Source organism: Coptis chinensis, chromosome 5 (genome assembly GCF_015680905.1).
Source record: "Coptis chinensis isolate HL-2020 chromosome 5, ASM1568090v1, whole genome shotgun sequence".
Taxonomy (NCBI): Eukaryota; Viridiplantae; Streptophyta; class Magnoliopsida; order Ranunculales; family Ranunculaceae; genus Coptis; species Coptis chinensis.
In genome coordinates, this window is record NC_141460.1 from 8,178,205 (window position 1) to 8,206,089 (window position 27,885).

Consider the following 27,885-nt stretch of genomic DNA (forward strand, 5'->3'; position numbering starts at 1 on the left):
CTAAATCTTTTTTGTGAATGCACAGTTAAAGAAGAGATGCTTCAAATTTTCTGGAAGATGATCGTCACATAGACAACACTCTGAATGAGAGAGAACCTTCTTGTGAATCAGCCGATCTTGGGTAGCAAGGCAGCCCACAAACAGTTTCCAGGTGATGAAAGAATGTTTTGAAACATTGTACTTACCCCACACCAATTTGTACCAAACAACCTTTTCTTTCATCTTCATGAAGGACATATAAGCTGACTTTGTGGAGAACCTACCTGAGCTTGTAGCAGTCCACACTACCAAGTCCTGGGCCATGTTGACGTTGATGGAGGTTTGCAGGATTTTAGTTTTTAACTCACCGTCTGGCAAGTTAAGAACCTTATCATTCCATGTTCCATTAGTGATCAGATCACTCACTTTAGCATCATCTGGAACATTGATAAAACATAAAAATGAATAGTTTACCTACAAAATGAACGATAAAACTTAAAACGTAAGTAAACTAAAACTTTTATTTTACGTGCCTAAATTTTATCAAAGATTTCTACTCTCAATCATATGAGATATAGTGGAGTAGAGTGATTCGTTCCACTCCTAGTCCTTCCGCATGCTGTGTTCTCTACGTATAAGTAAACTTAACTAAAGTCTAATGAGAGATTTACGAAATGGCAACTAGACTACGATGCAACTACCCACAAGATGCAACTAGTCGACTATTAGAACAACTATGGGAATGCTACGTCGATTCTATGATAAGGAGTTGAGGGGGATTGATTCCACCTTAACTCGACTTAATCCTACTAACGACGAATCGTCGTAATCCGAATTGAATCGCTTCAAGCAGAATGCTGTTACTCCTAATCCCTAATTGCACATGACATTTCTACCAATTCATAATTAGCATGTGAATGATTACACCCATTCTCATGGTGAACTAATCATTTCTAGAGTGGAAAGGAAATTACGACGGCTCTACGATAATCGGGATCAAGCTTTTATCAAGGCTTCTCAACCCCCTCAAATGGAGGTTTAGCCGAGAATCATTACGCTATCATTCCCAATGGAATTCAAACAAGACATGATATAAAGATTGAAACTTTGCTTGTTTAAACTCAATTCAAAACTACTAATGCCATAATTGAATTAAACTAATAATGACAAATAATTAAATCTACAAATTGAAATTAAACAATTAATGGAAATGAAACTAGATTATGGAGAACACTATTTTATTAATCTAATGAATAATAAAACAATGATTCAAATACTAAATTAATAATCTAACTAATCTAGGTCTAGCTATCTACGTAATAAGGGAATCTAGATCTAAACAATTGTAAATGACAAGAATTGAAATTGACAAACTAGCTATTTTATTTATCAAACTAATGAAGAACAATGATTCTAAAGATTAATCTAAAACAATAATTGAATTTAAACTAAACTTAATTTTATTACATGAAAACTAGATCTAGAGTTATCTATAGTTTTAGGTCTAACTAGCTACCATTAACAAAGAGTTAAGCTTTGGTTTTTATACTTTCAGATCCAAAAATCGTGCATGGGCTTGGAGCCATGTTTTGGGCCAGAGAATCAGGCCCAAAACCCAATTCTTCGATCCAAAAGGCCTTTTTCCAGCTGCAGTTGGCTTCATCAGACTTTTCGTCCACTTTTCTCCTCTAATTGGATCAAGGCTTAAACCATTGGAAAGCTCTTTCCGATCCGGTCGTTTTGATATAAGGTAGGCCCCATTCAGGTCCGAGTCCAAAGATACGCCCGGAAGTTCTCACGACTTGTGTCTTTGTTTTACGCCAGCGTCGACTTTTTTCAGCTTTTGGCCGGCTTTAGAAAGGCTTTGTTTTCTTGAATCTTGGCATTTAATCACGGAACTCCTTAGTAACCGACCTTTGCTCCTTTATCTCGCTAAAGTGGCACATTTCTACACATAATGGACTTTGAAGCTTGAAATGCATAAAACACGTGTCGGTGTTAACTCTTAATTATTACTCACATAATTGGTCTAAAAGTATGATTATTCTGGGGGTTAAAACTACAGTTTTGGGCTCTTATCAAACCACCCCAAACAACATTTTGCTTGTCCTCAAGCAAAGATGAAAATTAGAATAAGTGACCAAAATGGAGTTCTAACTACTCGTTTATTGAGAGTCGCGATTGCATTGACCATATCGCAACAAGGCGCTTAAACCACTAGGAATTCCTAGTGGACGAGTTATAGCCTCGTGAGAGTTTTCCAGATGAAGGTACTCACAAACTTCATTTATACTACAACGACTAAGAAATAAAACTATTGTTTCCTTATTCATGCTCTAAATTAACTATACCTCTCACTAGCAATGCATATAGAGTAATCAAGTCGAAACCTAAGCTAATATATGCATAATAATCAATCATCTACAATAAACATATATACAATGAGTAATACTATGAAATGCCTAGCGTGTTAGTTTAAAACTTCGAATAAGCGTCCATAAGTAGGTTCTCACAATAATAGTCAAGATCTGACACTCTCGATTTTTCCACTTAAGTTTAAGCTACTCCGATTGTGCGGTGGGCACACTTTACCTTAATCTCAATGACAACAAGGAAGCCGAGTCGATCAAACACATCCGCCAATTACTATCACACTAACATATTCCTAATTGAGCTAGAGGTCTTTATTAGGTGTTGCGGGGATTAGGAGATGGTTTAAGAAGGAAGGAAATGGATATTCAAAAGGGACAAGTCTGAGATAATAGAGTTTTCATATTACTAGAGAAAACCTTGTTATTTACTTTTGCTTCCACACTTTGTTTCCATCCTTAGCCATATATTTTTTTTTTCTTTTTCTTTGGCTTTTGACTCCTTTTATTCTATTTTTTTTTTTTTGAGTTTTTATTTTATTTATATTTTTATTTTTATTTTCTTTGGATGGAAACTTCTTTTCTTTATTTTCTGAAGCAATTAACTAACTTTTGTTTACACATGTTTTTCTCTTCTTCTTTCTTCCTCATTCTATTCTCAGACTTATCTAAATTGGGTAGGTTGAATTTTTTATTTTGTTTTGTACAGGGTAAAGGATTTGTGGTTTATGAAAGGCTAAAGAAAGGCTCAGAGGGGCGACTAGTGGAAAATAATTCATAGGTTTAAATTTCTGGCTATATCGATCCAAAGAGGGCCTAAATTCTCGCTTAGGATATGGTTTAGTGATCAAGCAAGTGGACGTGTGATATCTCTATCCGGATTTTACTTCTCCCTTGTGTCATTTCTCAAATGTTTCGCTAATATAAGGCTTTAGGCTATATTCTCACAGGATTTGTAGAATAAGTACTCTATCCTAGATTTGAAACTTCTCGCTAACAATCATCGATACTTATGTAATATATTTATAGATAGATGTAAAATTATTACCTACATATTAACCTAAGTTTCTAAAATTATTCTAATGCAAAATCTATTGAGACTTCTAGATTATTAAGAGCATAGAGAAGGAAAACAATATCAATATTCCTAAGTGTATAGCATGAACTTATTTATTTATATTTTTGAATTTTTGAAATTTTAACTAGAAAATAAATGCATATTATACATATTTATATTCTAGCAGATGCCTTAATTACACGTGTTTCTATGCCCCCCAAACAAGAAGCATGCTTTGTCCTCAAAGTATTTTAAATAAAGAGGGTAGAAAAAATACCATTGAAACACGCGAAATTCAGGAACATCTGAAAAACAAAGTTAGAACGTACTAATATAGGAAATAAAAACTGACTCAACTCTATAAGAGTTCCACCCATTATGGGGTTAACAAGAATCAAATTACTTGGGACATAAGCAGACACTAAGTAAAATTAAAACTTACCTTATCTCCCGCTTTATTCGTCATCCTGCTCATCATCTTCTTCTATAAAGAAGTGAGGTTCCTTCACGTCCTGCCATGACATGATAATTTGTCAGGCTTCCCGCCATTTATCATCTATTATTGCTAACCTATTAAAAGCCACTTGGTCCGACGGGTGTAGGGTGCAACCTCGATGAGGTTGTATCCTCCACCCCTTGCCAAGTCATTACACGGAAAGATCGAATAATACTATTGGTGGGTCATCATGCGATTAATCGACCGTAATCCAATCCGTGAAAACGTGTACAAAAATAGGAAAGAAACATAACATAATATGGGAAATTAGAACGGGCATAAGAAGATACTTATGCCTCATGCTATGGGCTCGTGCTAAACTAGACATCAAGGTTCGGGAAGGTCATGGCACATACGTCCCGTGGCTAAAAGCAAGGAAGACGCCGCAAGTGGCATCATTCACGTAAGAAGAAAACGCCATTCCCTAAAATATTTAGCATAATCCAAAACATAACAGTTCCTATGTTCATGGATAGGCTACCAAAGCGCGACGTTATATTCCCTTGGTCCTCGATATGGAAAATGCCTGCCGATAGGACTCATGCAAAAACTCATAAGTGTAGACATAAATATTATCTACCCAATAGCACCATGGGTCTTGTATTTCAAATGGGCATAGCAAGTCCAAGAACAAATGCTAGCAAGAACCCGGTAATTTCCATTGGTTCATCATTAATGTTGATGGAGAACATTTGTTCTCCATCCGGTCTCTCAAAGAAAATGCGCTTATCGTAAAAATAAAATGCTAGTGTTGGAGAATAAAGTGCATTGGGTCTTACCATAAGTGGTTCCCAGCCAACGTATGTGATCGCCTCGCGAAACCAAGCACCATAAGTAGTGCTTTGGAACAAATCTTCGAAAGACTGTTCCGGTATCAATGTAGGAGATGTCATCTCAAAATTACGCCTGGAATAGTTGCGAATGACCCGAACACAACCCGCGAAAAAACCGGAATTTTTCTGGTCCACGGAAATCGGTGAAAGTCGCTCGACTGATTTGAATTCCAGTGTTTGAGCGCAAGTCGCTCACCTTCACCTTGAAAAAGCGCTTTGTACAAAATTCTGACAAATGTGTAGGGCGCGAGTGCGCTCCTCTCGCAGAGCGCCCGGGTGTCAAGATCTTGAAATGAGACGAAAATGAGGGGAAACGTGGGAGGGGAGTGAAAGGTGAGTGATGGAAGTTAGGTGTAGTGTGGGTTGTGAGTATAGAATTAATGAAGTTTATATAGGTTTTAAGTTGCTAAAATGGATCGGAAAGTTGCCAAAAAGTTTTTACGGCAATTTCCGGAAATAATAAAATTTCCAAACCCGAAAACGGAAACAACTCATTTTCTTGATTCTACAACAAACCTAGTATCTTTTAGGTTGAATTTAGGATAAAATCTACCTATTTTATCGAGATTTCATCCTACCATGATACTTATTCATAGATATGCCTAAACGGCCATATTTTCACCCCGACCTCATGATAACTTCTAAAACAAAGGGTCATATAAAAATCATCTTTGGAATAGATAACACCACCCCCAAACAATTTGGGAAGGTGGGATCAATATTAAACAATCACGCACAATAAAAATAACGACATTATATTAAAATTGGCATTAAATGCCCTTTTACTACAAAAATCCAAATTACGGAATTAAACCTTACATTAAAATAACTAACAATAATAAAACTACAAATAAAAACATCAAACTATATTATCCCTAACTACTTCAAGATCGGTAGCGGAGGGCACACGCCGGAGATGGCTCTCGAAGCTCGATGGGCCAGCACCATTAAATCTTTTCGGCGACGGCGCTCGTGCCTCGATGGTGTGTCCTCGAAGAGAATCCCCGTGAGGTGGGAATCGTGCAAGCATGTCGACCGAATCGGCGCTTAGCTTCTAGCTCAGTCCTCATCTGTTCCCTTCGTCCTCCCATTGATCGGATCTAGAAGTTATGATGGATAGTAGCCTGTCGAGTCCGGAGGTCTTCGCAGATAGTGTTGAGTGAACGCATGCCACGATGAATTACGGCTATGCGTTCTGCATCTGACCAACACCTCTCCAAGGCATCAGTATCAAAACAAGTCAAGTCCTCGTCATCCTCCGAGGCATTCTCATTTCCCCCATCCTCCTCGTCATTCTCATTTCCACCATTCTCCTCGTCCTCTACCCTATCCTCAGGCAACCTCCAAACTCGTTGGACACAATCCTTATAGATACGAGGATTTCGGTGTAGGGTGATGTAAAACCTATCAGACGATGGAGCTGCTCTCAACTTCAGCATGATCTTGGTTATCAACACAGGGAGAGGTGTAACAGACTTCCCTACTCCCCTAATCATGCTAAGCAAAAACTCCAAGATACAGAACTTCGTACTTACGCTCACGGAGTATCCATAAAATGTGGAGGCAGTTCAGACCGATGTCGCTGACCTTCTCCTTCCCCAGGACGTTCCGACCAATCCACTAAGCTGCAGCCAGCTGGTTGGTTCTAAGGGATGCTCGGCGAACACAATCGCGAAGCTCGCATTGTAGTTCCCTTCGAATCGCCACGCTCATCAATGGCTCTACCCTCGTATATTGGGACTCTCTGTAACATGGCATCCAAATAGATTCTAGGCGGAATGCCTAGAATCTCAGCCAACAACCCAGTAGTTATTTCCTTCCTCCTCTTCGCCACCATAACAAAAATTCTACTCCCCTCCAACTCCCTCGTATTGTAAAACCGTCGAACTAAGTCTTCGTGGTAAAAGGCTTCGGCCGAGTACCACAAGCTATTCCAGTCTCTACTAATCATTTCCTCACCGTAAAATGGCGCGAAGTGGTTGCCAGTAAATGCTTGCTCCGACAAAATTCGACGTTGTTGAGCCATTGGAGTGTTTGGAATGAAGTGGGGGGTTTAAATGGGATGTGGTGTTGGAATTTTAGTCGACCGAATGAAAAAACAGTGGTGGTGGCGCGGTGGTGGCGCGACAGTTCACAATTTTGAAATTTTTGATGGTTTTTTAACTTGGTGGAGATGGTGGTGGAAGGATTTAAAGAAGATTTGAAATGGATTTTTTATGGTTGGCGTGGGTTAGTTTAGGTTTCTTTTTAATTTTTTTTTTTTTTTTTTTTTAGGTTTTGAAGCTCGGTGGTCGTTAATGGAGGTTTTGAAAAGATGAAATCATGACTTGGTGTGGAGGTAAAGAGCGCGAGTGCGCTAGCTAGTCTTGGCTGGTTGGGCCCAAGCCCAATTCGAAATTTTCGAATATTTTGATTTTTCACAAACTAAAATTGCCTTCGTTACGGGTCCGATTTTTTTGAATGAGATATGGAAATGATCGAGGAGAGAATTTCCAATCCAATGATCCATAAACACTCTATTTCGACCGTGGGATGACATATAAGATAGTGGAAAATGCTTCGAAGTCGTGCATGACATGTTATCTTGACGAATGAACTCTAAATTCATAGAATATGTCAACCCGAATCGAATTACAATTAAATGGCCTAAACAACTCTAATGGGACATAAAACATTCTAGGACGGAAATACGACCACCCCACCCCCAAACAAAATTTTTTATAACAAAGTTTAGAAAATTTGTTTTTTAAGTGGGTCTTTTAAAGTCAGATTCCCGTGACTTCCTAGGCTACTATATTTATTATTTAATATTTTTTTACTTTTATAAGGAAAAATAATAAGCAATAAGGACATAATTCACTCCATAGAGAAACATGACTAAAAAAATCCGAAAAACATGCAAGAGTGGAAAACGTGAATTATGTTAAACGTGGACTTAGGATCCGGTACTTGCAGCCACACACTCCATAGGGAGGGCCCGGTTACCTTAATGGTGCACTCACCAATATATGGAAATGAAAGGAAATGCACTAAACACAAAAGTTGAGTCGTTTATAGTCAGATACTCGAGACTTTATTTAAACATATGTCTGAATATGTAGTTTATCATATATCAACAACCAAAATAGTTGTGGATCATTCCATAAATAAATATCACAGAAAACATATCCAAACACAATCAAGCACCAAGATTTCCTATGACGCAACCTAGTGAACTGAAAACGAAGTCGGATAACCCTATAGCGTAACCTAGCATGCACCTTCTTTTTCATTTTTGAACGAGAGGGCGTCCTAGTGAATAAGTGTGGAAAAGTGAATGGTTGTGGAAAAAATAATGGATATGGATAAGTTGGAGAAGGAAAGCATGTAAACAATGAGGATGTGGGTTTAGCACAAAACTCATTCATGGTGTAGGTAGGGACTGTTTCAAATCTGAAAATGAAGGTGTCAAATGCTTTGTTCTTTTGAATTATTTGTTTACTAGGTGGATTTAAAAAATTATGAAGCACAGAAGAAACAAAAGGATCGAGTGCAAACTCGAGATCCCTTTGAAAGGGTGGAGGGAGGGGAGTCGAGGTGGATGTTGTGCAAAGTAGTTCTTGATTGGGTGAATCATCACCTGCTCTAAGAAACTCATCCTCATCTAGATTGGTCATATCCACGTTACTATGATAGTCCTCTATATCTTTGAGAAAGTCATCTATCTCATCTTCATCCGTAATATGTGTATGTATCGACTAGTGTAGGGATGAAAATGTTGGTCCTGAACTTCCAAAGAAAGAAATTTGGGCATATGATTATCGTGGGGCGTGTTGTTGAAATAATCTCAATTAAGCTCTCGATCATGCTAACCTCTCCATCCAAGGCACGAATCGGGTAAATGTGTTTTTTTTAAAAATATTTACTTCAACAAAGATGGCCAAAAGACATGGACATTGAACCATCGCGGCAATTAATGAAATGCATTGGCGGTTTGCCGGGGAAAGGACACCCTAAGATGATCGACACAGTCGTTAGGGACTTCATCGAGGATGACAAAATCAGCCGGATAGTAGAAATCCTGAACTTTTACCAAATTTTTTCGACCACACCCTTAGGATACTTAATAGACCCGATCGGCTAATTGCAATGTCATTTTAGTGGGTTGCATCTCGCTAGACCTATTTGTCTATACAAATAAAACGGGAGTAAGTTAACACTAGCCCCCAAGTCTAATAACGCTGGTCGTCAGATATAAGAATCTCCTAAGGTGCATTATCTGATGGGGCGACCGGGGTCCTTGTACTTAACAATTCCATTATGTTCGGATAGAGTTGGGAATTGTTACGCTAAAAAGGCGTCTTTTGGTATATTGGTCTTACGCCTAGTAGTACCTGACTCCTTAAGAAACTTAGCATGGTGTGGTAGCTTTTTAATAGCTTCGAGGAAGGGAAGGTTTATAGTTAGATTCTTGAAAATGTCCCTAATCTCCTCATAATTAGTATCCCTAGTTAACATGGCTAATTTTTGTGGAAACGGTGGCTTTCGGCTCTATATTTAGCAATGGTATCACCGGATGTTTAACCTTGGCTTTCTGTTTCTTAGGTTGTGTTGTGGCGGTACCTCTATGGTGGTAGGCTCTTCCGTTTCTATTTCGGTATCTAGTAAAATAGCGGTGTAGGGACTCTTGGTGGGGTAACTATAGGCATAGTTATTTTGTTATCAACCACTCTGCCGAATCCAGAGTGGTGATGGCCTTTAGCTCACCTACATTTTCATATTCATTACTAGTATTATCGGTTACTTCAAAGGCTGTGTTTGTTGTTTTAGGATTAGGTATTGCGTGCGTGACACGAAACACACCTTTGGGTTGGGCTTTATCTTGGGCCAACCGTTGGCTTAAATTATTTACTGATTGAAGAAGTTGGTTAGATTGAGCCATGGTTTGGAAAAGTTTTTGGCTCACTTGTATGAAGGTGTCAAGATGATCCGGTTGTGTGGGTGTAGTCGTCACGGGTGGTGTGGATGAACTATCTTCGTGAATTATTTATTGGCAGATTTTGATAGTTATTATTTACTGACGACGATCGATACCTCTATTAGCATTATAATTATTATAACTACCTTGACCTTGTACTTGACCTTGTCGAGGTTGCACTTGGTTGTTGTAATTATTAAAATTACCCCGACCACCCTTGTCATGGTGGAGCTTGGATAAAACGTGTGTTGGCCTAACATATTGATTATTGTACCACGGAGGTGTGGCGTGTTGGTTATTTCTCCAACCGAAGTTGGGATTTTTCTCTCCAAGGCGTTAGGTTCACTATTAATGGAACAAGCCTATTCATAGGCTATAGGGCGATGGAAGTTGGGATGCTTAGGGCTCCAACAAAAACTACATGGATTTGAACTTACATTCATGACGGGATAGGCTTTTGTTGAACGAAAATGGCCTCTACCTTTTAGTGAGTGATTCGATTAAAGTTTTAAGCTCGGGATCGTGTTTGATTGCAAACATACTTGCGCCTTAACGGTATTAGAAGAACTAGCGAGCGGTGGATATCGTCACTACCCCCAGTTGTTATTTTGCTTAGTTTGATCCTTTATAAATTTATAAGCCTCCGGAACTCTCCTTTACTTAAGAAACTACCCCATTCATTATGTCAAAGACTTTTTATGGTGGTGTAGAAGTCCTTTGAAAAGGCCGCGAACTAACGTGTCTTTTGCTAGGTTATGATGTGGACACTCTATAAGGAGATCGGTGAAACGATTCCAAGCCTCTGAAAATGATTCATGAGGATTTTGTCGAAGAAATGAATCTTGGAAAGCATCTCATCCGTTTTAGGGGTGGGTAAAATGTTCCATAAACAAATGAACAAGTTTAGCCCACGAGTCCACGAATTAATTAGGCTTTAGGCGGTTAATCAAGACGCCTTTATCGGCTTAAGGTGAAAGGGAATACCCTCGTTTAATTTGTTCCGCACCAACCGTAGGATGATGGAATGTTGTAAGGACTTGTTCAATCCTACGCGTATGTAGCCGATATAAGGTTTTCATGGTCTAAACCATGAAAAATGGGTAACAAATTAAAATATTTGGGGGATTCGAAATCCCCACTGGAGTCCGCTAGAACGATGCAAGATTTGGGGCTATCACTCAAGGCTTTATAAAAGTCCGAGAGGAGTTCTCCTTCGTCGGGCATTGTGGTCGTAGAGTATGTGGAATAGTAGCTAGAGGTGGAATGAGTGGTATACTAGATAGGCGTGCTTGTTGATGTTGTTGTGTAATTATGCTTTCGGTGTTTTGTTCGACCGGATCTTAATCTCATACAAGGCTAAGACCAAACTTAGCTAATTACGTCAACACTCCAAACAATCGATATACTAGTATAAACCTCTAACAGGGAGATCGCGAGGTGTGGAAGAAAGGAATACCTGAAGGCCCTTGCTTTGCTTATGAATAAGCGTCTTGTTTACGCGTGTTCGATGTATATAACAAGTTAGAACATTGAAAAACTTGAAAAATCGAAGTTCGAATCAAACCTCGTGGAAATCCGGCAAAATTCATTTCGCTCGGTGGTCGATTTCGGTGTAAGTTTAAATTCTGTAAGTTTTAAGTTACAGTGTTTGGCATTGGCGCTTCGGCTTCCGATAACTTGGGCGCAATGTCGCTCCTTTTTGAGAAGTCGCCCGCAATTTTTTCTCGGAAGTTTTCAATACTGAAACGGACAACCACAGTATGAATCAAACAAGGGTGGGTGGGTTTAATGGGACTTTAAGAAGAGTACTTATACTACGAAAACAATACGAAAGTGAAACTAAGATGGCAGCAGCGCCATTTGATAAAACATAAAAAAGAATAGTTTACCTATGAAATGAACGATAAAACTCAAAACGTAAGTAAACTAAAACTTTTATTTTACGTGCCTAAATTTTATCAAAGATTTCTACTCTTAATCCTATGAGATATAGTGGAGTAGAGTGATTCGTTCCACTCCTAGTCCTTCCGCATGCTGTGTTCTCTACGTATAAGTAAACTTAACTAAAGTTTAATGAGAGATTTACGAAATGGCAACTAGACTACGATGCAACTACCCACAAGATGCAACTAGTCGACTATTAGAACAACTATGGGAATGCTACGTCGATTCTATGATAAGGAGTTGAGGGGGATTGATTCCACCTTAACTCGACTTAATCCTACTAACGACGAATCGTCGTAATCCGAATTGAATTGCTTCGCAGAACAATATGGTTACTCTTAATCCCTAATTACACATGGCATTTCTACCAATTCATAATTAGCATGTGAACGATTACACCCATTCTCATGGGAACTAATCATTTCTAGAGTGGAAAGGAAATTACGACGGCTCTACGATAATCGGGATCAAGCTTTCATCAAGGCTTCTCAACCCCCTCAAATGGAGGTTTAGCCGAGAATCATCACGCTATCATTCCCAATGGAATTCAAACAAGACATGATATAAAGATTGAAACTTTGCTTGTTTAAACTCAATTCAAAACTACTAATGCAATAATTGAATTAAACTAATAATGACAAATAATTAAATCTACGAATTGAAATTAAACAATTAATGGAAATGAAACTAGATTATGGATAACACTATTTTATTAATCTAATAAATAATAAAACAATGATTCAAATACTAAATTAATAATCTAACTAATCTAGGTCTAGCTATCTACGTAATAAAGGAATTTAGATCTAAACAATTGTAAATGACAAGAATCGAAATTGACAAACTAGCTATTTTATTTATCAAACTAATGAAGAACAATGATTCTAAAGATTAATCTAAAACAATAATTGAATTTAAACTAAACTTAATTTTATTACATGAAAACTAGATCTAGAGTTATCTATAGTTTTAGGTCTAACTAGCTACCATTAACAAAGAGTTAAACTTTGGTTTTTATACTTTCATATCCAAAAATCGTGCATGGGCTTGGAGCCATGTTTTGGGCCAGAGAATCAGGCCCAAAACCCAATTCTTTCAGTTCAAAAAGGCCTCTCCAGCTGCAGTTGGCTTCAATAGACTTTTCATCTACTTCTGATCCTCTAATGGGATCAAGGCTTAGACCATTAGAAAGCTCTTTCCGAGCGGTCGTTTTGACATAAGGTAGGCCCCATTCCGGTGGTCCGAGTCCAAAGATCACGGCCTTCGGAAGTTCTGGCACTTGTGTCTTTGTTTTACGCGTCGACTTTTCAGCTTTTTTTCAGCTTTTGACCGGGCATTAGAAAGGCTTTGTCTTCTTGAATCTTGGCCTTTAATCACAAAACTCCTTAGTAACCGACCTTTGCTCCTTTATCTCACTAAAGTGGTACATTTCTGCACATTATGGACTTTGAAACCTGAAATGCATAAAACACGTGTGTCGGTGTTAACTCTTAATTATTACTCACATAATTGGTCTAAAAGTATGACTGTTATAGGGTTAAAACTACAGTTTTGGGCTCTTATCAAACATGAATGAGATTTCTAGCTTGTGCATTATGAATAAGCAACATAGAGGATATCCAAGGATCATGCCATAAACTTGTACCTTCCCCGTTCGCAATCAAGCATCTAATATACTTCTAGGCAATCTTCCTATGTTTCAGGATACTCCTCCAAACCCACGAACAATCCGATGGAATCTTCATAGTCCAGAAATGTTTATGTCGAATGTGGTAATCCCAAGTTCACTTTGTCCACAGAGTTTTATCCTTAGTTGCAACCTTGAATACTAGCTCGCAGTAGGCTATTTTGTTCCATACCCTAGGGTCAATTATACTCAACCTACCTTCCTCTTTATGCAACCTCAAAGTTGAATGGCTTACTTTATGCATCTTCACTTGCAAAGAATCACCACCCACAGAAATCTGTTACAGAGTTTAGCAACCTTGTCTAATACACCTCTTTGGAAGGATAAAAGTCTTCAATATATATATAAAGACAAAAGAATAGATCAGTATGAGAGCAGAACTCTGCCTCATAAATAAGGACTGTTCTTCCAGTTAGACATTCTCATGGTGATTTTTTCAATTAGCGGCAAATAGTCCTTGGAACTTATTCTAGCTGCAGTGAGAGGCAACCCCAGATATTTAATAGGAGGAGTAGTGACTAGCTGAACCCCCAATAAGCCTGCAAGAGCAAGCCCATCATCATTTGTCATACTGCCAGTGAGAATAGATGTCTTCATGGTATTTATCTCCAGCCCCATGAGAGAAGAGAAATAATCAATGACTGCCTTAATAGCCAAAATAGAGGCAGACTCCCCTTTACATAAAAGTAGCACATCATCAGCGAAACTCAAGTGAGTAATTGCAAGTCTTTTACATCTGGAATGAGGCTAGATGCTTTTCATTTGGAGACCTTGCTTCAGCAGACCACCTAATAGTTCCATTACCAGCACAAACAGATACGGAGATAGAGGATCACCTAGCCTTAACCCTCTTTTCCCTTCAAAGAAGCCATACAGACTACCATTGACGAGGACTGAATAACAAGGAGAAGTGAAGCACATAGATAGCCAACCGATAAACTTGCCAAGGAACCTGAATCTCTTGAGCACCAGCAGGAGAGAGTCCCAGCTGACTATGTTATAAGCTTTTTGGATATCAACTTTGATAGTACATCTCTGTGGCCCATGCTTTTCGTTTGTACCCTCCGAAAGCGGTTCATGAGCGGTGAAGATTATCCCAGTATACATCTTCTAGGAATGAATGCTGATTAGTTAAGAACGATCAACTGGTCCATGTAAGGCTTCATCCTGTTACTTAGAATCTTGGTAATACATTTGTAAGTAATATTACAACAAGCAATCGGGCGAAATTCATTAACCTAGGACACAACAGTCTTTTTAGGAACTAGATATAGGAATGTTGCATTAGTACCTTTATGAAATCGCCACCAACAATATCCCATGAATTTTTGAAGAAGAAAGATGTATAGCCATCAGGACCTGGGGATTTAAAATCATCCATAGCAAACAATGCTTGTGTAATTTCCCCATTTGTTACCTCTACAGACAGTTTTACTGCTAGTTCAGAGTCCAAACACCCCTTACTAAAATCTCCTCTAACAACAAATCAGTACTCGTCGTTTGAGACTCAACTCCCAGAAGCTCTTGAAAGAAACTGATAAAAGCATTTGAAACTTGTGTTACACCTTCATGTTTAACCCCATGCATATCTGATACAGACCACACAAAGTTATGGTTCCTCCTTTCTTTTATTGCTTGATGAAATAATGCATTTCCTTTGTCGCCGTAATCAAGCCAATCATTTTCAGCTTTGGTATTGAGTTCCATAAACTCCATCTCGATCAGTTTACACAGGAGATTTCTTGCTTCTCTTTCCTTTTCGCATAACTAGGAATCTGTAGGGTTATTTTGCAGCTCATTCTGTAAGTTGTGAAGATCCTCCCTAGCTGCCTCAGTTTTTATATGGATATCGGACATATGCACCCTTGCCCAACCTCTCAGTTTAGACTTAAGAATCTTCAATTTTTGGACCAGAATATAGAGACAACTACCCGTTACCTTTGTTGCCCACACTTGCTGAACCAACTCTTTGAAACTATCGTGAAGGGACCCAGGATACTATTATGGGAGAATGATCCAAAATTCCTTGCGAAAGGAATTCAGCTGAAGCATGAACAAACAAGGACGACCAGAGGATATTTATAAGAACTTTATCAATCTTTGACCATTTCCTTTTAGCTCATACTCCGTAATTTGTCCACGTAAAATAACACCCACAAGCTTTCAAATCAAACAACCTTGTATCAGCGAGGCAATCACTAAAAGGAACTATTTCTCTAGGGTGAACTAGCTCCCCTATCCTCTCATGAGAGTAAAGAACATTATTGAAGTTTCCATGCACACACCATGGTCCTGTAATATTACGGTGAAGATGCCAAAAATCCTGCCACAGCCCCAATCTCTCTTGGCTATTATTACTTGCATAGATAATCGTAGATAAAAAACTAGCTGAGTTAAGAAGTATTGTCACCCTATAATGTACAAACTGAGCTGTTTCCTGAATCTTACTCACATCCACAAAATTTGGGTTCCAAAGGATCCATATTCTACCCCCAGGATTACTACTATAATTACTCTCAAAATTTCAATTCGGAGCACATATATCACTAATGCTTTTCCTCTTAACCTCCTTTACTTTCGTTTCCAGAAGACCCAACAAGCAAAGTTTATTCTTCAAAATGAATTTATTTATTTCCTTCGCTTTTTTTAAGTCATTTAGACCCCTGATATTCCATGTACCAATCTAATTAAGATTAATGTTTCTTGCTAGCTGACCCCTTAGGTCTACCTTTCTTCTTTTTCTCAGAGACCTGAGCTTGCTTACTCTGAACTGTACTTCCAGCCTCGTTGTTTATCTCATTGACTTCTGCTCTTTTCTGTGCCCTCGTTTTAGCTTTCACCACCTTTTCCTTAACCGGCTCGTGGTCTGTGAAAAATTCTACAGGAGTTCCTTCAGAGATATCATCCTCAATTTCTTCATCACTATCTGCCAATACCTGAAAATCATTTTGTTCCTTCAAAAACTGTTCCTTGTGACTCATTCCCAAGTTTGTCTAATGGAGCTGATCAAAAGCAGCTGGTATATCTTGACGAATCGCAATTTCTAATCCCCTCTGTATTGGAGCCAAACTATCCCTACTAGGAGCATGAAAACACTTTGCAGGGCCACTTGCATAGTACCACCAGTTCCTTCATCAGAAGGTGGAATAAATTTAACCATTTCCAAACCATTTCCTTGCACTTCCATTGCCCCTTCTTCCTCACATTTTGCGTAATTTGAGCCACCATCAGTAGCGTCATCTTGCCCTTGAGCTTCCTCGGTGGGTTCACTGTACAGTTTACAGTCTTAACTCTCCAAACTTGTTTTGGCCAAGAGGGGCAACTTGAAAACTAATGCCCAAACATTTTGCACCTAGTGCATGATATAGGCACCTAGGGATATTCAAGGGTTATATCAATTATATCATCCCCCATTTTAACTAGAATCGAACTCTTGTATTCATAGTCTATTGGTACAACTACACAGATCTTTGCAAACGTCAGTCTGGTTCTTTCTATGGTTGCCTCATCCGTGCGCAAAGGATTGCCAATTAAGCTTGCTATATATCCCAACCCTTCATCAGTCTACAGTTCCTTAGGCAAATCCATAAGTTTTACCCAGATTGGGATACTAGTTATATTGTTCTTTTGAGCTTCGACTTCTCGAGTCCATTGACGAATCACAAAGAGTTTGCCTGCTATAAAAGTTGGATCTGCATCCAACACTTGTTTTCTATCTTCATCAAGGTTAAACTTGAAGTAGAAAAGCTCTCTATCAGTGGATATAGTGTAATTGCCTTCCAAAGACGAGCCAGAGCAGCTTTAACCAGTGGAAATGGTAAGCGTTTATCTACAAAAAAAACCAACCACATAATCACTCCACATAGAGACTCCTTTCTCTAAAATTCTTGCTGGGATTTCCGCTATCCCATCCACCTGATGAGTTTCAAATCTTCTCAATGAAGTGTTTCGTGAACTAGATTCACCTGAAAACAAAGACCGCCAGGAGCCCTGTTCACCCAGCACCAAGGGGCCATTTATGGCAGAAGAAGACGGAGGAGAAGCCATAGAAGAAAGGAGGCTTAACAAACAAACAAATGAACAGAGATGCTTCCTTTCCTTATCAAACTCACACTATTCTCCAATGGAAGATTTTACCGAATATAGGAAAGAAAAGAGGAAGAAAAAGATAAGCTATCTTTACCTACTATTTTTTGCTAATAGAGGAAATAAAAAGGAACACAGGATCAAACTGTAACTTAAGTTATGTCTCTACTAGTCGTTCCTAACCCGGTCCCCATAGTTAAGGATTACAATAGTTACATGGTGAAAGGATTCTAATAGTTACAAGTTTAAATATCATTGATATTCTCTTTTTGTTAGAGGGTATCGAAAATTTGTTATAAATATATCGACGGTATAGAATGATCCATTTGTGCTCAACTTTCCATTCAACTTTTTCTGCCATCAACTCCCATCAATGGAGTTTAGAGAGAGAAGCTCTGCCTTTCTCTCTATAAACATCACATAACCCTCTTTCCTTAACCCCTTGGGCCTATTTTTAGGTGTGTTTCTCACTAGAAATAGATCTTGTTCCTTAAAAGCTTCCTTTTTAGGTAAGTCGTGGTTGCTTTGACTGTGTAGATTGACCATCAGGCCTCAGCTGTCTCGGTCGGTTATACTAGATAGATACCTGAACATCTAAGCCCATAACTTTCCAACTATCCTGATGGCTTTATCAGTTGATAATCTTCAATCCTTTCCCCCTCTTCCAACCTCATCTCAAGTTCAACAATAAGATTCAATCTTTTCTACTTCACAAGGTCAGACTCCTTCGCAAGGTAAGTCTCCAACTTTTCTTGTCCCTCCCCCTTTGAGCAACGAGATGGGTGTTGCAACAACACAACAAATAGGTTCTGTTCCACTACAGAGCAATGGTGTAGCTCCTACACCCAATCAAATAAGAAGAAGCTGGAGCTCACTCTTTCAATCTAGTACGAGTCATTCTTCGGATGTTGCTCTCAAACAGTTTGATCTCCAAATTGTTGAAGGGGTTGCTCAAGTCCTGATGGATATAATTCATAAAGGTTTCAGCGACTGGCGAGAGTATGTAGTTGGGTTCTTTTTAGAGCATCGTCTCCCTTACAAAGTGGTCAAAGAATTCTTGAAAAAAAAAGTGACGTACTAAGAGCGAATTTGAAATGGTGTCGGATGCAGACTTATATTATTTCAAGTTTCAGAATGAAGAAGATAGACGTCTGGTGCTGGAAGCTGGACCAATTTTTATTGGTGGTAGATGTTTTGTTGTTATAGAATGGTCACTGGAGATTGAAAAGAAGAAAATGACAGTTAAAGCTATTCCTATTTGGGTAAATTTGCATGAGGTACCCAAAGACCTATAGACTGGAGAGGGGTTGGGTTTTCTTGCTAGTAAAATAGGTAAACCACAAAGAATGAATGGCCTAACAGCATCCAAAAGGAGACTTACGTATGCAAGAGTTTGTGTGTTAGTTGAGATAAATGCTAAATTACCCGAATCTTTCGAAATCAATATGGGTGGTGGTGATGTAAGGAGAATCTTAGTGGAATATGGTTGGGTTCCAAAATTCTATGGAAATTGTAGAAATTTGGACACAAGACCATAAACTGTTTGAAATAGAGTGGGTCAGATAGTAATGCAGCTCCCAGTGCGGCTGAAGGACCTGCTGATCCTGAAAGTGGCGGTAGGAGAACGGAGAATGGGGAAGTGGTGCCACAACCTCTGAATACTGCTGAAGCAGTAGCATGTAATACTACCCGAGTAATGGTGCCTAAGTGTTGATATGCTAATCCAGTAGAGAGTGCTATGGATATTGTAGGAGAAGGTGTGAGTACAGAGTTAGCTCTTAGACATGAGGAAAGACTTCAAGGGGATATTCCAGCAAGAGCTTTAGAAGTGTGTAGTTTCCTGATGCCTTATTCTTTGGAGTAGGAATCTGCCATAATACCTTATTTTGAGACATTAGATAGTACAACTGGGTCAGAATTGCAGTACAATGAAGATTACAATGCCTTTAGCATCCTAGCAGTGGATGTTAGAGACAGGGAAATGTCAGATGATGATGAAATCTCAGTCGAAGAAACCGAATACTTTAATGATAGGAATACAATTCATTTGGAACTAGCTGAACACACCACTCCACTGTTCCAGAAAAAGCAGGGCCCTATCTTGAGATCACACAATAAACCACAGGATGATAGTGCAAGCAAGAGTACTAGAAAGAAGAGTAGGGGTCGTCCCAAGGGTTTAAGAAATAAAAGACACCGTTAAAGATGATTGCTCCTTTAAGTATATGGAATGTGAGAGACACCAATGACATCCATAGGGCTAAGGAAATAAACAAAATTAGGATTGAGAAGAAGCTTTGTTTTTTGGTCTCTTGGAGAGAAAAGTTAGAATCCATAAGTATGATGAAATAAGGAATATATGTTGCCCTTCTTGGCAATATGTCCACAACTATAATAAGAGTCTTGCAGGGCGCATATGGGCCTGCTGGGATCCTTTCTTCATGAGTGTCCAGAAAATTTCAGAATCATCACAGTTCATTCATTGCAAGGTGGTCTATCTTTCGGAAAATGAAAAAATCTTTTTGACAGTGGTATATGCAAGTAACTCCCATTCTGAGAGGATACAACTATAGCAAGATATCATGCTCATCAATAACTCTATAAATGGCCCATGGTGTGTTGTAAGGGATTTCAACAACATTTTGTTTGCAAATGAAAGGGTTGGAGGAGAACTTATGCATCCTCGAGAAGCAGTGGACTTTAACTTGTGTTTGCAAGGGGTATGTCATTCTGATATTAATTACAATGATTTCTTTTTTACATGGTCTAATAAATCCATTGGGAATACTAATATCATGTCTAAAATTGATCGATGTCTAGTTAATAATTTATGGCACTCAAAATTTTCTTTTACTAAAGTTGAATTTTTGCCACAAGAAGTTTCGGACCACTCTCCCATGGTTTTACAGTGGATCGACTTCAAGAGTTCTACAAAGCCTTTCAGATTCTGCAACTTCTGGGCGATCCAAGATGGTTTCCTTGTTATGCTAGAGGATGTTTGGAATACTCCCATCTATTCCAACCCTATGTATGTGCTGATTCAGAAACTCAAATTACTCAAGGAAAAGGTCAGGCCATGGGCTAAGCTAAATTTCTCCAACCTTCATGAAAAAGTACTCAATGCCCAAGTAGGAACTACAAGATATTCAGATTCTCCTACAACAAAACCCAAATGATGCAAACATTGGTGAACAGGAACGAGTGTCATTGAAGAAATATAAAGACCTAGCTCTCACAGAAGATATCGATATACTGTAAAAAAGTGATTGTCTCTTGATGAAGGATGGGGATAAAGGAACTACCTATTTCTTTAATTCTATCAAAGAAAAGAAAGCTAGGAGTGGTATCTGGTCTCTCTCTTCAGGCCAAGGTATGACCTCTGGTCAACAGAGAGGTCAACATGAAGTGGCTGCGCTCATGGTTGAGTACTATAAAGTTACATTAGGCTCACTGCTTTCTTTGTCGCTGATGCGAGGATTTTTTATCGCACTACAAGTTCGAGAAGTAGTTCCTCCTGCTCTGCAACAATAACTCGATGAATGTCCAAGTGAAGTGGAAATCAAGCAAGCCCTTTTTGATAAGCTGGATAACAAAGTGCCAGGTCCAGATGGTTTTAACCTATTTTTTCAAGCATTGCTAGAATGTGGTGGGTTCAGACTTTACACGAGCAGTCCAGAATGTATTCACAACAAACAAGATACCCCGAGGAGTTAACGCCACCTTTTTGTGTCTCATCCCCAAAGTGAGCAACCCTTCTAAAGTGGAAGACTTCAGACCCATTACACTTTGTAACACTGTTTACAAGTGTGTCCCTAAAGTCCACCCTAACAGATTCAAAGTCTTCATAGATTCACTCATCTTTTCAAATCAGTTCGCCTTTATCCCTGGAAGATCGATACAAGATAATACTATTTTATCACATGAACTCCTCAGAGGCTATGATAGGAAGAGAGGAACACCTAGGTGCTCTGTCAAGCTTGACATTCAGAAGGCCTATGACACGGTAAGCTGGGACACTATCTCATGCATGCTAAAAAGATTTCAGTTCCCATCTAAGTTCATGTCATGGATATATGTGTGTATTTCTTCTCCCTCTTACTCAGTGTTAGTGAATGGTGTTCCCGAGGGTTTTTTCCATGGAGCTCGAGGTCTTAGACAAGGAGATCCCATCTCTCTGTATCTCTTTGTTATGGTGATGGAGATCTTATGTTGTGTTATCAAAGGAAAAATATGCTCCAGCCAGATGAAGTACCACTCGAAATGTAAAAAAACACAAGTTACTCACCTAGGCTTCCCAGATGATGTGTTGTTTTTTTGCAAAGGGGATGTGCAATCTATCTATGCTCTCAAAGACTGTCTTCAGAAGTTTGGGGATGCTGCTAGGGCTTCAAATTAATTCTCATAAGACAACCATCATGACTGGTGCTTTAAGTCCGCAGGCTGCTCTGGATTTGGCCAATATCTTGAACATAGAACTTGTGAAACCTCCTGTTCGATATCTGGGACTGCCTCTATTCTCTGCCTGTTTATGCAGTAGAGAATGCCAACCCCTCATTGAGAGAATCATTGGCCGTATTGTTGATTGGAACCACATATCATGTTTGAACCTATGCTACAAGACTAGACTATAATTCCTTGAAGACATTCTGTTACTAGGAATCCTAGGATTAAGCTCAATATCATGCACATCTGTTCCAAATTTATTTTTATCGCCTTGAAAAATGGGAACCAAGTCCCTGACACCACCAATTATGGGACTGGGAGTATTCTTTTCTAGAAAAGAGATAAGTTGGATGTAATTGAGGAAAAAGTGAAAAACTGTACTACAAGGCTTTCTTCAGAAGTTCACTGATGCATATTCTTTAAGGTATGACCCACTTCAATTGCACACAATCAATTATATTAATTCTCTTAGGGGTTTAAGAAACCCAGTCTCAAAACAAAAACCTGACCTTTCTATAAGCCTTCACAAATTCCAAGGCGAAGACAAAATCTCTTCATACAATTCTGACAAAGTTCAGCTGATGTCAAACCCGTTATTTTATAATTACGTTCTAGAAGAGCTCTGTCAACTGCTTGACCACATCTGCATTTTAATGATAACACATGGTTTAAGGGCTATAGTTAATCCCTAAAAAGAGATGAGGAAACAAGTGAAAAACTGAAATGAATATATAGAAAATTTTATTTTGGCATATTAACTATACGTTAGATTTCACTACGAGAGTAATACTTCCAAATAACTTTGAATTAAGGTAAATATTCTATACCTTGGCAAATGGACGGTGTTGTTTGGAACTCTTGCCACATTCCATGATGAGTAGCAAGATCGAAATTAAGGATTTTGGCAGCAAGATATGCAGCTCCAGCAGCAATATGATGAGGTTTAAATTGAAGCCATAAATAACTTTGGAGCCTGCCAAGAAAAGAAAAGAAAAGCCGAGCTTAGTTGCCTGATAGGACTGTATAAAACGTACAACCCCATGATAATTTAGGATTTGAAAAATAAAGATTGTGTAACCAGCCATCTTCACGAAGTCTATAAATGAACAGGGTAATGTCTTGCAAATCGGAATTTCCACATCAACAGAGTCTACATCAGTCTCATAGGGACAGAGGAAAGTTAAATCTAAATTATATATTCCCAAACATGCAAAGCAAGCCTGACTTTTTAACGTTCTTATCCTTACCAACTATTAAAGCAGCCACTAGGTGGAAAAATTAGCCAAGAATCTTACGCAAATCTTGTGAGAGAACCAAAACTATAGCAAAATGACATGCTCAATTCTGATTCTCTAGTGGTCCATCCGGACACAATTCAATACGATAAGTATTGCAAATTTGCAAAGCAATATAAGAGAATAGATGTCTCAAAGTGCATGTCCGTCTTCTTCTCGCTTAATGGTTTACTAATTGAAAAGCATGCCAAATGCACACTTCATGTTTATGGCCCAAACTTTTAGGATAACATAATGCAGGACATAAAGGTCGAAGTCGGGAATTTGAAATGTGTGATGCAAGGGACCAAGAAACATGCACACATATGCTCAAGATACTGATGAAATGGGTGCCACCACTACCACTAGAGAAAGCTATACTGAAGGTCCACTAGTATACATTCGACAAAAAAACAACAAATGTTATATACGATAATCAGATAATACAAAGGTATCTATGTAAATATTCCATTATAAATAAAGTACAAATGCAAATTCTTTTGTAGGAGTAAGAGAAACACTACAATTAGGTTTTTGAAGCTGACGACCTAGCTTTTCTATACAATTGTAATGAGGATAGCTTAATTTGTTTTGTCCCTCCTCTGGACTTTGCATCAGACAAGATTGTAAGGGAGGAGATTAATGATAGATTGTACTCTAGGAGGATTCAATAAATATAGGTGAGGGTCTGCCTAACCCTAGCTTAATCTTCAAAAAAAAAAAACCAAAAAAAAGTTTTGAAATCCAGTAATCAGAAACATAGTTTCCTGGACCTATTCACAAATACTTAAACCAAACTAGAACTAAGACAATATAATAACACAAACCAAGATTATAAATTTCACCTTTTGATAAATCAAATACAACAAACTTGGCTATTAGAAAACATACTCAAAGGAACTATATAGTCAATAAAGATACACTTAACTAATTTAAGGATATGGGAAAAGGAGTTCGTAAATAGGTTAAAAAAGTTCATGATTAGCTGATTCATTTTCTTAAGCATGAGTACATTTTAGGCTAATTACATGTTAAATGAAGACAGTAGTGTGACGTGATACTTCGCATCCATGTCCCCGTCTAGACAACAATGGAGAAATAATAATAAATCATACTTACGTATATAAATATTGAGGATTTATGAAACATATAATTCAGTTTTCCAGTTTCATGGACAGCCAGATAATCAGCCAGACTACTATCATTACTATACATACTACCCCGAATGATAGGGAAGGTGCCCTTTGACTAACTATTCATGGAACTGAATAGAAGTCACAACTAAATAATTTAAGCTGCCAACAATTCCTCCGTGTAACTTTTCTTTGTGTGACAACACCTGTGTGAGTATGAACAGATGCTTCATTACACTTTTAGTATCTATGTTCCCATTGGATCAAACAAACCCATAACATTTTTGTATATTTCAAAACATGTCCCACTTCCAAATGGCTGCAGATAGACGACAACACAGATTTGAATACAAAGGTAGAATTGGGCAAAGATGTAAATCATCCTCCTCGGAGACATTCATGAGTTCTCCAACAACAAATTTTTATCTTTATCAAATGGCTATTGAACGAGCTATCGACTTCTAGATTCAACAGCAAACAAAAATGATATGTGAAACTCTAGCTGATATGTGAAATAGTATTGAAGTGTACCTTGTGTCAATAATCAAGGGAACATGGGTGCCTTTCTGGGAGAAATTCCATGTTCTTGTGAAGGAAATCTCTAGCTGATTTCCATTTTGCAGAATAACCCTGTAGTCAATCCCCTTTACTCTGCATGACCAAAATAATGTCAATCACTTATCTTGCAAATTTGCCTCATTCTGCAGAAGACACACAAAATCTAAAAGCGTAGAAAGCAAGTTAGAATTGTAAATGAAACCATAATAACTTGTTAGTTTGAAGGGAAGTTTATGAGTGCCAACCCTATCTCTCCATTTTCCCTCCAATATATAGCTGAGATTGGACGAGATTCAGCTACATGATTGAAAAGACAGAAATGGAGGAATGTATAACAAGGATAAACAGTAAAGATTAGACAAACTACCTACTTAAAGGCATTGCTAAGTTGCTGCTCAAGATCGTGCAACTTCTTTTTCTTCTCTAAAAACTCCTTGTCCTCCTTAACCAATGTTATGGGACATTAGTACTATTTATCTCAATTTCAATTTTGATGTTCAATACTTCATCAGCAGTCACTTGAGTTTCTGGTTGAGATACAAACATGGAATTTCCACTCGCAGGAACAGTATCTTCACTTTTGGTTGCTTTGACAAAGTCTGATGTAAAGACTAGAGAATCCATACGACTCCTAGCTTTTGGCAGTGGGGGTGGTTGCACATAGCAACAGTTTACCTTGTTTAGTTTGCCTTCAACCAATCTTACTTGTTCAAACTTCAAAGTAAATGACATGAACTCTTCAATACAATAAAATTGAAAAGAAGCTGGATGGTTAGTCAGTTGCTATTTGAGCTAAATTTTTTGGATTAGACCAGTTCATTGACGGCCTCACCATAGTCTTGGATAAATCAACCAAGGAAAACAGATTACTATTTTCTTAGTCTTTCGTAACTGATGCGCCAATTCTTGAACAGCTAACTAACATAAAAGAAACATAACCAAAATTTATGAAAGAAAGGAAACAACATTTGGTACCTTTCCCATGTATGGATCAACAATATCAAAACGTTTGCATAAAAGGGGTGACAGTCTCCACTGATATTCTTCTCCGCTTAGGATACATCTTGCTCCGTATCTGTTCCTTAACTTTAGAAACTTTTGCTTCCTGCATACAATCATTTTTGATAAAAAGTGAATGAAGATCCAAAGTCTGGACTTGCAAATCTTTGTAAAATGTACACCTATAGCAAAATACTTACCTCTAGACCACTAGAAGTGAACTGCAGATCATGACTTGCAGATGCTGACATCTCCACCAACTGCTGGTTAGGAAATAATACATTTGATGAATCCTGCTTTCCTTTCTCAATTGCCTCAGCTGCAGCCTCAAAGTCCAGTCTCTCACATGCACGAGCAGATTTTGACATCTTACTATTTCCTCCAGACTCGGTAGAGCGAAATCCTCCTTGGTACTTCTCCTTAAGAAACTGCTCAAACCTTTCTTGCTTTGCAGGATCAGCTTTGAAAGGTTTTACACATTCTGGAGTATCATTCTATACATATGCCATGGGGAAAATTAGAAAGTGTTAAATCCCAAATTCAACTTTCCATAAGAATGAACCCACAGAGAACGTATCTAAAAAATATGGTGATTGCATCCGAGCAGACAGTGGAACCTGCCCACAAAGTTACTACTTTAAGGTAAATTTCAAAGGAAAAACATACAGAAAAGATGCGTCACTCACAAGTGATGCAGGTTTTGTAAATGTATCTGAAAGATTAAACTGAAATTGAATGGCATATGCAGAAGCAATGAATGGGTTGGAATCTTTGTAACTTCTCTCCAAAGGTTTCTCACCTAAAATTCTACCACGGCTTTCTGCGGTCATCTTCTGCAGACTTGGTATTGATTCCTTCTGCAGACTTGGTACTGATTCCATATACACATGTTGCTTATTTTGATTGTGATGTTTTTGCTACTCCTCTCATAGCCTCCTTGCATAGTAATAATGACGTAAGCGAACAAAAGAGGTTGAATGAGAAAAAATTATTGTCAATGACGTAAGCAGTCACTAATGCACTATCAATGTAGATGTACTTACAGTGACTAGCCTGCAGAAAATTCTCATCTCCACATCTTGGACTGGTTGAAATTTTTTGGATTCCAAGAAGAACCTCCAGAAAACTCAAACCTCTCAGGCTACGAAAAATTCTCACCTTCAAGAAACTATCAAGAGATTTAGTGTTTGTTGGAAGAAAAAAAATGGATAATTATCAAAGTAACACGGCTATATGCAATACTTACCAAACACTTGAATTGCAGACACTATCTTATTCAACTCGGGAACTAAATCTGCATATTCTTGTGCTTCAAGCGACAGGTGAGGTTTCTTTCACTTCATAACCTGCAAAAACCAATAAGTTCCACCTTTTCCCTCCTCCTTTATTTAGGCTTGGGACCAGCAACACAAATATCTAGTTTGCGTTGGCGGAGCTAAAAAGGAGTTAGATTAGTACAACGAATCCCGCCACCTGAAAAAGTAAACAAACAACCACACAATTGCAAGTACCACATATAGCACAACCAAAATATCTATAAAACAAGCTCATCCAACATATAACACAACCAAAATATCCATAAAACAAAAATAACACATCTAAGTATCCATAACAAAACAACGTATCCGTAAAGCAAAGTAACATGTCCAAAATCCGACTTGACTAATACAAAAATAAAATACTTCCAAGTCCAAGATGAAAATGACACTATGTGTCTACTAAAAGAGGGAAATGGCCTTTAACAACGAGGGGAGAAATTGCGAAATTCCTTAGGCCAAATAACATGTCCCCCAACTGACTTGACCAAAGTGATTGATTATGGGGCTCGGGCAATTCGCAAGAACCTCACGATGTCGCCTCAATGTAAACCAAAATTTTCCATCCCCAAAGTTCTATCTCCAATCTTAAATGTTGGATCAACTTGTTTCACCCTCCCGGATGCAACCTTTCTCAAGGGCCAAAAGGGCTCTCACATTGACTTCAACATTTATGTAATCGGGTCCCTTCAAAATAGATAAAAATAAAATAAAATAACATTAGTTAAAATTTCAAATACACAAACCATTAAAT

General features: G+C 38.3%; 2 protein-coding genes and 1 long non-coding RNA gene across 6 annotated transcripts; 1 reads left to right on the forward strand and 2 right to left on the reverse strand.

The window, feature by feature from the left end:
* LOC147496511 (uncharacterized) lies at positions 1-14,243 on the reverse strand. Its single transcript, XM_086562600.1, has 3 exons — positions 14,093-14,243; positions 13,787-13,996; positions 1-416 (listed from the first exon to the last, which is right to left on the reverse strand). Exons 1-3 carry the CDS (start codon positions 14,241-14,243, stop codon positions 1-3), a joined length of 777 nt encoding a protein of 258 aa, XP_086418726.1.
* Positions 12,957-27,209, reverse strand: LOC147496512 (G patch domain-containing protein TGH-like). Of its 4 annotated transcripts, XM_086559505.1 has the most exons (9): positions 27,062-27,209; positions 26,859-26,983; positions 26,502-26,751; positions 26,016-26,309; positions 25,792-25,921; positions 24,790-24,909; positions 22,679-22,824; positions 22,361-22,494; positions 12,957-13,089 (listed from the first exon to the last, which is right to left on the reverse strand). In XM_086559505.1, the coding sequence occupies exons 3-5, from the start codon at positions 26,694-26,696 to the stop codon at positions 25,817-25,819; spliced, it is 594 nt and encodes a 197-aa protein (XP_086415631.1). In that variant the 5' UTR covers positions 26,697-26,751; positions 26,859-26,983; positions 27,062-27,209; the 3' UTR covers positions 12,957-13,089; positions 22,361-22,494; positions 22,679-22,824; positions 24,790-24,909; positions 25,792-25,816. The 4 variants fall into 4 exon arrangements, with proteins under 4 accessions (XP_086415631.1, XP_086415629.1, XP_086415630.1 ...); XM_086559503.1 differs by lacking the exon at positions 12,957-13,089 and having other exon boundaries at positions 22,190-22,494; positions 26,502-26,748; XM_086559504.1 differs by lacking the exon at positions 12,957-13,089 and having other exon boundaries at positions 22,190-22,494.
* LOC147496513 (uncharacterized) lies at positions 20,892-22,251 on the forward strand. Its single transcript, XR_015194810.1, has 2 exons — positions 20,892-21,411; positions 21,512-22,251. It is a non-coding gene; the product is annotated as an uncharacterized LOC147496513 (long non-coding RNA).
* Positions 27,210-27,885: the final 676 nt, after the last annotated feature.